This window comes from Schistosoma mansoni, assembly GCF_000237925.1.
Source record: "Schistosoma mansoni, WGS project CABG00000000 data, chromosome 1 unplaced supercontig 0010, strain Puerto Rico, whole genome shotgun sequence".
NCBI classification, from domain to species: domain Eukaryota; kingdom Metazoa; phylum Platyhelminthes; class Trematoda; order Strigeidida; family Schistosomatidae; genus Schistosoma; species Schistosoma mansoni.
In genome coordinates this window covers 675,568-688,282 of record NW_017385987.1, presented here as the reverse complement: position 1 = coordinate 688,282, position 12,715 = coordinate 675,568, and the positions used below count along the sequence as shown (strand labels likewise).

At 32.9% G+C, this 12,715-nt stretch overlaps 1 protein-coding gene across 1 annotated transcript; it reads right to left on the bottom strand.

Moving 5' to 3' along the window:
- Window positions 1-1,082: 1,082 nt before the first annotated feature.
- On the bottom strand, window positions 1,083-1,907 carry Smp_124470 (hypothetical protein; the record flags this gene model as incomplete). Its single annotated transcript, XM_018791941.1, has 1 exon — window positions 1,083-1,907. The coding sequence occupies one exon, from the start codon at window positions 1,905-1,907 to the stop codon at window positions 1,083-1,085; it is 825 nt and encodes a 274-aa protein (XP_018644851.1).
- Between the last annotated feature and the right edge of the window lie 10,808 nt (window positions 1,908-12,715).

Sequence of the window (12,715 nt, the reverse complement as noted above, 5' to 3'; positions counted from 1 at the left end):
AAGATGGATAGTGGCTAGCAGTGGAATCCATGACACGTGTTCTGTCCTATTTGGGACTAGTCAGCTGGATGTACCTTCATCGCGGAGTTGATATTTGAAGCGTCTGAAGCGAACGGTACCGTGTTCCAGTCCTGGAGTGAACATCAAATTTGAGATGCGGGTACATCAGCTGATGAGTCCCAAATGGAACGAAACGCGCGTCCTGGATTCTACTGTTAGCCACTATCCACATTTGCTTATAATGCTTGTGAATTAAAGCTATATCGAGGTAATACTCACAGTATCCACATATGCCAATAAGAGACTGATCAATTTCAGTTCTAAACATCAATACTCAGATTCAAATAAACAATACCAAGTGAATTAATCAGTTTTTTCTTCAACTTTTATTTAACTCCTGGGCTTACACTTCTTTTTGTGTAAAATGAATTTTTAATTTAAAGACTAATTCTACAACCTCAAAGTAAATCTTAAATCAGAGTATGTAAATGATCACTCATGTGATAAGATAACTAAAAATTTAAAGAATTCATTTACTCATTTAATGGGTAAAATATGTTTATAATAATGACGTGAAAGTAGATTCACTATTTAAATATTTGATTGGGCAGGACAGTTTACGACTAAAATTCTCCTGATAATTTATTCAAAATTGTATTCCTGTGTTTGTTGTCAGAGATCTTCTATTTGTCTCATCTTGTTAGCACGGTCGAAATTACTAAAGATATATCTTTATAAATTAAGGTCTTCATTTCGTAAGTATTTATCTAAAAACATTTAGAAATTCCTTAAATGTCAATTATACATACTGCTTGTACAATATATCTTACTGTAATTCCAGACGAATCTTAATGTGATACATTTTTCAGGTGTATATTGACTAACTTTCGATAGATTAATTTAAAGACATATTCTTCTGAAATAAAATTTCGTAGAAGATATTGACTAAAAAATATAGTTAAATACGATCCTTTGAAGCTGTATAAACTTGTAGTTTATTCAAGAGTGTTAACATTAGAACGTTTGTCAATAAGACCACTGTCTTCAGTACTAATAAACAAATTTAGTATAAAGATTATTTTTTAAAAATGTGTCATTATATATCTTACCCTATCAAATAAGGGTTTCATAATTGGCAACATGATGACAAAATGTTCTTGAAACATTGTATTAATTAAAGTTGGCTGAAATTCTAATAATCGTTGTCCAGCACTTTGTATCATCAAATTCTTATCGATTAACAAATGGAATGGTAATAATCCAAAAAAATTTTCACTTGAAATTTTTGGTAACTTATTCATTGTACCTAATCCAGTTTTTATCATACAAATTTCACTTTCTTTAAAACTTTCACCAATACATAGTTCTAATGTGAATACAGTTCGATATATTGGACCTTCATGTGATTCGGAATTGATTTTGATAATTAAATGTAGTTGATAAATGTATTTAGCTACTTCGAACAATAGTCCTCTTGTATAATGATTATAACCGGGTCGTTTTGTTGTGTATTCCAATACTATACAACTTGGTGTACTGGATAATATGACAAATGATGGTGGTTTAATACGATGATAACTATAACGTAAATATTTATGATGATCATTTAAGCTTAATAATAAATCTTTGAATGTTTTACCAAGTACACGAAGTAGTTTTTCAAAGCCGTTTTTAATTAAATATTGTATGGTATAACGTCCAATATCAAAAAGAATTATATCTTTATCTGTGAATATTCTATCACTCAATATTGTAGCAATTCTTGCCATCAGGTTATCATGGTATATTTTTCTAGTTTCAATATCGAATTCTTTACCAGTCGATTTTTTACATAGCCATATCCATGTATTTTCACCATAATTGTCTAAAATATAGTGTTTGGCAGCTTCCAATAATATACCATACATAATCTGTTAAAAATAACTAATACTGAATAGAAGAAATCGGAAAGAAAATATTCTCTAAATACAGTTAGCACTTGATATTTATTTATGAGTGTAAAGTGTTTCCATTGGTTCATATAATATTTACAAGCTTTTGCTACTTAGATAGATAATTTACAAGATATATCAAGCTCATTAAATTCATCCTTTTTTGGAAGACTTCTACTTACGTTGTAGATGATTTTGAACTCAGAGTATGTCTTGATTGAGTGACATACATTCACAAGGTGTTCGATTATTGAACTTCTTACTGAGTCATTTCCTCCTCTTTTTAGCCGCGCCGGATGATGTTCTTGAATTCTTTTGGATAAAGTACGCATCGAACGACCTATATACCGAGATCCACATGAGCAGGTTAATTGGTAAATGCAAATTAAGTTGGTCAGATGCGATAATTTATCTTTAAGATTATTGGTGATCAGTGATCGGCTGGAGAATACTATTCATAATGTTGCTGCGAAAAATGTTCTTTGTAAAGAATCAGAAATTCTCCTCTTTAAGATTGATGTGACTCTGTCACTCTTGAATTCAATGTTCATGTGTAATGTTTTCTTTTCTACTGTAATTATTTGTGTTTTCTGAGTTTTCGGTTTTATGTTCTTATCAATGAATATCGCAGGATACCCCTTTTTGATAAGTATCTCCTTCAAGATGCCCGATTCTTCCTCTGTGACTTCGGGACTACAGATTCTTCGTATTCTCGTAGGGATATCTTTATCATTTGTGACAACAAATATGACTTGTGTCATCTTCTAAAGACATTTTATAATTGCCACCCAGCAATAAAATCCACACTAGAAGTTGAAAACAAACAGAATATTCACTTCATTCAGTTATTGATTAGTACACATTCAATAGTGACAAGTGATTTTATTCCCCGACTTCCGATCTCATTTATACATAGAATATACAAAATCCTGATAAGATATTCCTATAAATTTTCCAACTAAACACTTTACAGCATATTGTTCTGAACAAAACGAAGGCAACTATAGTGTAAAAGTATAGTAGTTCCATTAAATCACTGGGTTGATTATTTGCCAGCTGTTCGAATGTCTAAATAATTTTGTCGCTTTTTTCTTAACTAACCACGTTATTCATTCAGGCTTTACATAAATGTTTACAACTTATCATTTTACTTACATTGCAAAATACAAGCGAAAATACGGCATTGATTAGTTATTTTCCCTATGTACATAAAGTCCTAAAAAGGTACTCAACGATCAATTGTGTAGCATGGAGATTATAGTATGCATGAAGTTATGAGGTTAGGACTAACCTAAAACCATTACAGTTGAAAATGGCTATCTACCAAGCATTCAAAGTGTAGTATTGTATAAAGCGATTTTTAACAACACAGATTGTACCGTCCAAAAACATCTATGCAGAATAATTCATTAAATTTGTTTATCAATTGAATGAAACCCTAAGAGACAACAGAAAATCGCGTTTTGAGTAAAAGCAATAAACGACAAAATTCACTAACACTTCATCGGTATTATGTCATCTAAGACACAATATCTTCACATTTGAAGTTACTCTAATAATCTGTTTGAACCACCTAAAACATTTCTGTCAACCCTCTAAATCAAAACTTTGCTTGCATCTGAAAAAAGCACTCTCTATAGGTCTTCTCTTCTAAACACATTCTGATATTTAGAAATGATTGACCACTGGGTAGTAACCAATGTTATGTACGTCATTGCTTACTTAGTGAAGATCGAATGTTATCGATCAGTTGTAAGTACATCTTAGTCCCATAGGAAGTCAGACGCCACCCGAATAGCACAATGGTAATGTCTATGATTGTGTAGTTGGGTGACACGGATTGAGTTCACCAGAGAGTATCAGTTTACTCAAGGTTACTGGCACATCCCTCTGATGAGTACTAAATAACACGAAAGCTGAGTCCAACGATTCCTGTTACCTAGATCCAACCATTACCTTACATTGAGATATCAACAAAGTACATAAGAATGTTTCAGAACTTCTGGTCTACCAGTTGGATAATAACCGAAATTCAAACGGTTAAGACTGTAATTAAGTTGCTCATACAATGAAATCACCTTTTTAAAGAGTACTGACTGACTTTCTATATACTTTGTAGATGTTCTAACAGCTTTTATAGTTAACTCCGTTAGTAATTTCAATCCGGTCCCAAAGCCGGGAAAAGGAGGAAGGTTGGGTATGCGGTCATCAACCCCATCCCGTAGAAAACAATCTTACTAAAAAACGCAAACCAGATTAGACAAATTAAACCAATTAAACTCTACATTCTGAAATGAAAGATCGTCATTCAAAAGAATTATGACACCTCATGGTGAAAGCTGAGGTTCTTCGGAAGTCATGAGGCCCATACCACTTCTAACAACAAAAACAACAATCAGTACACGTACATTGAGTGTCCAGACAATTTGGGAGATCAGAAAGACCAGTCAAATAGCAACGGAAATGAGGAGATATTACTCGACAGTGCTCGGAATCAGTGAAACCCATTGGACCCAAGCTGAATAGAAAAAAATAAATACGGGAGAAATGTTGCTGTAATTTGGTAACGAAGAGGGAAATGCCCCACATACTCAGGGATTTGCTCCGAAGCTGTGCAGAGGAGCACGAAATACACTTATAGGATGGGAATCTCATGGATCCAGGATCATCAAAACATCTTTCGAAACAAAGAAGGAGGGAATCACAATGAATGTCATTCAGTGTTATGCACCCATCAATTATAGTAATGATGACGTTAAATATCAGTCTTATGAGAAACTGCAGTCCATCGCTGTGAAATGCTCAGAAAACGACTTGACCACAATATTCCCTCATATAGGCATACACAAAGCTACATGGGTCTGACCACATCACACCACAGAGTACTAGATTTATCATACTTACATCATTCAAACATTCAGGAGGTCAATGGGAGATGTAAGAATCAAGAAAAGAGTTGGTATAGCTGTAGATCACCGCTTACTTGTAGTTGCCAAGATGAAAATGTAGCTAAAGAAGCAATGCACAACTGGAGAAACATCATTACAAAGGTTCAATACAGTCTTCCTTCCAGATACTGACAAACTCAATGAATTCAAGATAACTCTCAACAAAACGTTCCAAAGCTTACGAGATCTACTGGAAGAAGAGAAAATTACTATGGAGGACAACTGGAAACGGGTCAAGGGTAAAGTAACTTTAACGTGTCAGTAGGATCTGCTCCTATGTGCCACAGATTGATCATATGCTATTCAGAACAGTTTACTAAATATCATATTCTATTTAAAATTTTGTCTACTTATTTAGCAAACAGTAGTATATGAAGTGCTGCAAGAAATATACGAATTCAGTTTTTCAGAACCTTCTAGTCTTTTTGCAAGAATAGAAAAAATTTGGTTGGTAGATTTATGCTTTTATTAATGTTCTGCTAATATAGAAGTTTCTTATATGAAGTCGACCCTTTTCATGTTGTCCAGCGCAATAATAATCAACTCGGTAAGACTGTAGTGAACAAGAACACTAGTTGGGGACAATCGAGTGTATTATAGCACAACATTACAGAATATCTCATTAAAATATGAGAACCATATGGTGAACAGTTAGTTTGCAAAATAACAATCAACTCTCTCAATCTGACTGTTTCTTCTGCGAATATCTGTTCATAGTCTCCGATTATAATTGTTCATGCATTTCCGTACCAAGTGCGTGCCGTTCCCATTCTCTCTTTACCGATCCTCTACTGAAATACATTCAATGCCCGACCATCATCATATACTACTTATGTGGATATCAGTAACCCACACCACAAGACTACTAAACAGAGAGAATATAACACTAACTAAAAACAAAATCATCTTCATTAACCATTATATTAAATGAAGAAAGTGAATTCTCTTTTCTAATTTTACTTTAAAAAAAGATGCCTAGATATACTAAGTAACCATTAATTTCAAAATGAATTACTATCAAGTGTAAATCAACGTTTACTAATTTGACTGAATTGAGAATATAATATAGTGATCAGATTAAAAAAAGAGAATAATAATCATAATAGTAATTAGATCTTTGAAAACTTTAAACCTTAATTTAAACAAAAATAATAATAATTAATTAATTAATGGAAAATAACTAAAATAAAAAATCTCTTATCTTACTTATAATTCTATTTAAGTAATCCACTAATAATACAACTTCATTATTTGTGAAACATACGTTTAGAAGTTGAAAAGAAAAAAAGAAGGAAAAAACAATCATAGAGAAGAAATATTAAAAAGAAAACAAATAGAAGAGGAATATTGTTATTTGATAAAAACTAAAGGATAGAAAAATAATTCCCAAATAATCAAAAATAAATAAAATAGAGATTAGATTAGAGATAATTGTGAAACTATGAGATTGTAAAAAAACAAAATCAAGATGTTTTTTTATAAATACATTAATCGAAAAATTGTATATCATTATTATCACCATGGTTAGTATCTAAGATGTATAATAAAAAGAATTAAAATATGAAATGTATGTTATAAAGAAAGTCAAAAAAGAATCTTATTTATATAGTTGAAAGAGTGAGTCAATTGAAGCTAGACCACCAGGGAAAACCTGGAAGCACTGACGGCCGTTTCGTCCCATTCAGGGACTCCTTAGCAGTGAGCATCCACGACCTCGCCTCGCGAGATTCGAACCCAGGACCTACCAGTCTTGCGCCAGAGCACTTAACCGATAGACCACTGAGCCGGCATTCGATGGTGTTTATGTCTACCTCCGACCAAACCACGAAGTTGATAAATAAAAATTATTGCTTAGTTTAGTAGATACTACTTTGAAAAAAGAGAGATAAAATTGTAATAGTTTAATTAAATCTGATAATTATTCATTAAATTATCAAATTATTCATAATATTTGGTTGACATTTAAAAAAACGTTTACTGGTGAAATAGTGGATCTTAGGTGTTTTAAATGTGTTTTACTGTTAAATCCTAGTGAAGATTAAACTACAGGTAACTTGTGAGAACTATTAATGGATTAATATTATATATATATATATATATATATATATTCCCATTGAGTAACTGTTCAGTAAATAGATTATGTATATCTATATTCCTATAAGCTTCATTTTGACCTATAGATTATTATTATTATACGATTTACTGTTCTTAAGTTATGTTCAGTTTATTGGTTACATTCTCCTACATTGATAGCCACTTCTTGGTTTGATCCTGTATAAATGTTATTTCCTATTTTATGATATGATGTGATTTGGTTGACTTGTACATATAAACCAAGTGTGCTTGAAATAAATGATTCGCATAGTGGAAGCTGTTATTGGCGTTCTGATTTGGTTAGACGAACAAAGGATCAATAAGCAATCTGGGCTTCTCATACCCGGTCGAATTTCATTGGTTTAGCAAGATACTGAGAAAAAATAAGTCGTATTTCGATTGGCGAATAAATCACGTGATAACTAACCGGGCTTAAATTCACATTACTTTCATTTTGAAGGATCCTTGAAAACCTGGATGTGTTAGATTTCAAGCTTATGTGACCGAATACGGTTTAAGATAGAGTTGCCGTGTGAACTGAAAAATAATTGAAAAATTAATTTGCTCGAAACAATTTACATACGACTGAGATCTAAGAAACCACGGAACCGATGAAAATGACGGACAGATATAATAATCATTTGGCCAGAGAAAATTCACAACTAGAATATACAAATTAATTTTATTCATGCCTTGATCTAGTTTATTCCTTTTGAAATATATTTATCATATTCCTCAGATCAGATTTATTTGAGCTCGAAGCGAATAAAACTCACCACTGTAGCAATATCAGTCATCCAATATTGACATTGGTACCCAGGTATTAAAATAGGTCTGTGAATTTTAAATTTCTGTGAATAAGCTTTATTTTTGTGGAGTATACTGACTTCCAGTATTTTGCTTGCAGCTTAGATTTCTATTAAATTTTGTAGTCAGATTGTGCTTTCAGTTATTCTTAGGAACTGATAAGATTCTAGGTATAATTTTTTATCTGACGATGTGCTGAATTCTGTACTTTTTAAAGTGGGATTTCTAAATTCCTGTAATGGTCAGTCATACACATATGGGCAGGCAACCTAATTTCTTCTTCCTTGTTTAAGTGGGATAACCTGAAAATAACTATCACTGACCCGAAGAGTCATGATACTGAAGTGGCGATTGAAGAGTAATATACATTAGTTCCGAAAGAGGAAGGTATCTGCCACAGCCGACTCATCACTTCAGGTAAAATTGGGTCCTTGGGGGCATCCTCACTCAGTAACAAATTTATTCGATAGTCCCATAGTTGGACGATAGATTAACTTGGCTTAGGTGAAAGTAATCAAACTCCCTCCAATACTATTGTAGCGACTTGGAAGACGTCTATCAAAAAAGCACATACGCCAGTGACAAAAATTTTCAATTATGTTGCGTCAATTCAGTAACTAGCAATTTTTTCAACTAATACTTGTGACTTTAAGTATACTTCTACAGAATGTGTGCAACCCAGAGGAAAGATAATTCTTTCTTGTGCATATGGAAATTAAGCTTTTGACAAATTGACACTTTATAAAAAGACAACGTTGAGACCACCTTACCCTTTGTTATTTGAATGAAATAAAAAAAACTACAAACTGTAAGCGAACGAATGAACTATACCTATTTTATATTGCAGTTTAAAGTCTCGTGATTAGGATTTCAAGTAAGTTACTTTCACCTACGATTATTTATGGTAGGATTGGTGGTTTCAGCGTACATATGATCTCCATCATTCTACTACTTGTTTAGTGCCTTTTGTTTTTACTTTCTATTTGAGCCCAAATTTTATAACATATATTCGAAGTTATCTTCCTGTTAACTACTTATGCATATATATAGTAGTGTGAAGACTGGTTTAGAAAGAAACTACTCAAGAAGTCATTAGCCTAATAAGTTTAAGTTGATAAATTGATTTATTACCATAAATTCCTTGAAGCAGCTCCTTTAAAGTGAAAAGTTTAAAGTTTTTTATGAGTTCCCAAACAATATGCAGAAAGCTTTTCAATGGGCTTTTTCGCATATCAGAATCCCTCATTTTAATAAAATTAAATACTTTCTTTCATACAAAATTCATCATTGCACTTCAAAATCAAGGAACCAGTAACAAGATGTTCCTGTCACACTGTAGTGTGGTCTACTTATATCCATATAAGTAGTATATGGCGATGATCAGACATAGAATGTATTTTGGCAGAAGACCGATAAGGAGAGAACTGAAATGAGGTGCAATTGATAGGAAAATGCATGAACAATGGAATTAGAGAAGATGGATTGATATTTACAGAAAGAACAGTGAAGATTGAAACAATTGATGGTTATTTTGCAATTTACTGTATGGTTATCAGAATTTAGTGAGATAGTCTGTAATTTGTGTCTAAATACATTCGATTGTCCCCAGTAGTGTTCTCGTTCACTACAACAGTAATAACAATTCTGTGACTAAAATCTAGTTTTATTTGCTAATCACTAGTAAATATGAACAAAGTACATTAAGGATTTATGAAACTAAATAATCCCAGTTAAAAGGTTGAAGAGAATTTTGTTCAGATAGAAATTCGAAGTATTATATGAATTACCATATGCCAAACTAGCTGGAAAAATAATTCAAACGTACAGAGAATTAACTATATCTCAAAAACAGAGTTATTCATAGCATTCTGAAACAACAAAGACTCAGTAAGCTGGCAATCAAAAACTGACGACAATTGTTTACAAAATTATTTCCATTAATCATTTTGCTTGATATTTAAAATAAAAAAGCAGTGCAGACAACCTTGGCTAGATTTGGCCTTGAAGGCCGAACATGTGACATATTGATATTTCATTTTTCCAAGAAACATGATTTTTCGTAATTAGTTAGATTGGACAACTCTACGATATGGTTGAGGCGGAGTACTTACAAATCTATCATTGTTTTTTATTATAAGGGTATTTTTAAAGTTATGTCGCAAACCATCGATTTCATTTTAGGATATATTTAGCTATCACCGTGTAAAGAAATATGTGACAGTAGCAAGAATATTTTTGACAATTGACTTTTATAGTACAATCTGACTCGAACGGCGTTAATGACAAAGAACTAGCAAAATTCAGTTAGCTATAAATTTTCATCGAGACAAATAAGCGGGAAGACATAGCTATCAGGAAACTGAATTCCGGTTAGACTTTTTGAAACATTTTACAAGAATTTCCCAGTCTCCAAGTAAAACAAATACATACTAGAAAAGTGCTTTGGAAATTGAGATAAATTTGTTCGATATTCCACATACTACGTTTATCACAACAAGCTTCAAAAGAATATATTGTTTTGAGATTTATGCAGTGAATACTTTATGAACTGGTTTACCGACCCTATATGTTCTCCAACAATCTGTCAGGAATTTGACCATGTACTTAAATAATGTCGACGCATATTCTAGAAGGGAGAATATTAGGGAGCGGTACGATAGAACATGATTTTTATTTCCATTTATGTTAAAATCATCCTTATTTCAATGTTGCAAAATAGATATTTTAGATTGAAAATACAAGTTGACTGAAGAAATAATTTTTTTAATTAGTTCCTTATTATATATGTACCACCATTTTTATATACGTTTCAGCTCGATTGTGCCCGTGGTGTTACTGTTTATACTTGACAATCAAGAATCGCTGTAATTCCTACGGCGCAAGGCGTAAAAACACAAAGATTTATAAGATAAAGGTCTACAAACTCTCAGGAATACGATCGCAAAACAAGTCGTCCAAAATCACTTCGTCATTACACCGAATACACTCATTTATATACAGATCTTACACATTTGATGATTTGTAAGTAAAAACTTTATAAATGGGAAGATGAAAAGCCGTACTGTTAAAAATAAACGAGGTCCACATGGAATTGTCATACTGGACAGAAGTTAACACCTGCTATTCCTGAAGGAATTTCACACTTAAAAGGCACCTTAAATGAATGCTACACTGGAAAACATAAAGCCAATAGCATAGTTACTAAAATGCTACATTCAGAATAAAGCCAATGTCAAAATGTTACACTTAGGGATAGTGCTGATGTCATAAAATGTTATATCGAGTTGAAGAGAATATGAACTCGCCATTTTATTAAAAGTTGACATTCCTAATCAAGGTTCTACAGTAATATAAAATATATTTAAACTTAATATAAAATCGACATCTAAATAAATGGTAGTAAATCAATAGGAATATTTAATAAATTTATTCTTTTTTTAAGCATGAACTGATTTATTCGGTTTTGAACCAAACTATTTGTATGATCAAGGTTCATGATAAATACCTATGTGACTTCCAAAGGATTGGAATTTATTACCAATCGGTTCGGATTCTTAAGATTCGATCACTAAGCTATCGATAATCTTATGTAATTTTAGCATAAATATAAAATAATACTTTTACTACAGTAACGATAATATATAAGAACTTTCGTCTAAATTAGAGCGAATAGTTTCACAGTATTTGGGCGCCGAGTTGATGTAAGACATAGTATATTTGTAAAATCTCAGCGAATGAATTTGAAGTAAATCCACTGTTTTGCCTGGCAATCTGGTCCAGGCTTTTCATAAACTCAGTATGTTTGAAAAAAATGATTCATATTGCAGAGATTGTTATTAGTGTTCTGGACTTAACTGATTGAGCAGAAGGCAGGACTGGCAAGTACTCTAGACTGCTCGTATGGGTTTCGTGTGTCATTAGTCCGATCGATAATTCATTGCTCTCTAATTGGCGGTATTATCACGTTATATATTAACTAGGCATCCACTCGGCCACAAGATATAACATTCACATACCTGGTAAGCATCATCGATGAATGAGGATCTGATGATAACGTAAAGGAAAGGATAGGCAAAGCAAAGACAGTATCCCTACAGTTAAAGAACATATGGGATTCAAAACTACTGCCAATCAACACCAAAGCCAGAAACTTCAACACAAAAATCAAGACAGTTCTACCGTGCGGAGCTGAAACTTGGAGAGATACCACAACCACCAACAAAAAAGCACAAGTATTTATAAACAATTATCTACGCAAAATACTCAATGTCTGTTGACTGGATACCACCAGCAACAACCTACTGTGGAAGAGAACAAACCAGCTTCAAAATGAAGAGGAAATTAGGAAAAGCCGCTTCAGATGGATAGAACATACTTTGAGGAAATCATTAGACTGCATCACGAGAGAAGTTCTAACTTGGATTCCCTAATAAGAACGGAAAAGAGGAAGACCAAAGAACACATTGCGTCGATAATTGGAGGGAGATATGAAAAAGATGAATAGCAACTGGAAAGAACTAGAAGGGATTGCCCAGGACAGTTGTTCGATGGATAATACTGGTGAGCAGCCTCTGCTCCTCCACGAGGGGTAACAGGCGTAAGTAAGCAGAGAGTAAGACAGTAAAAAATAATGAAGTTAAATCAACGAAACAATGGCACTATTTAACACTGTTTTTAAAATAAGCACTTACCAACTGATACTACTTAGCGTTTTTTCTTAACAAGGTTGTTTTCTACAAGATGGGGCTGTCGACCCCACGCCCAACCCTTCGCCTTTACACGGGCTTGGGACCGGTAGTAGCATTAGAATAGCTACAGGCGGAGTTACTTACTAGGAATTCATAATTTGAATAATCATATTAACGTTTTGCATAATAGATGTGTAAAGTAAATCGTAAATGAAATAGGTGACATTTGAAACAGGACTAGCAAGTA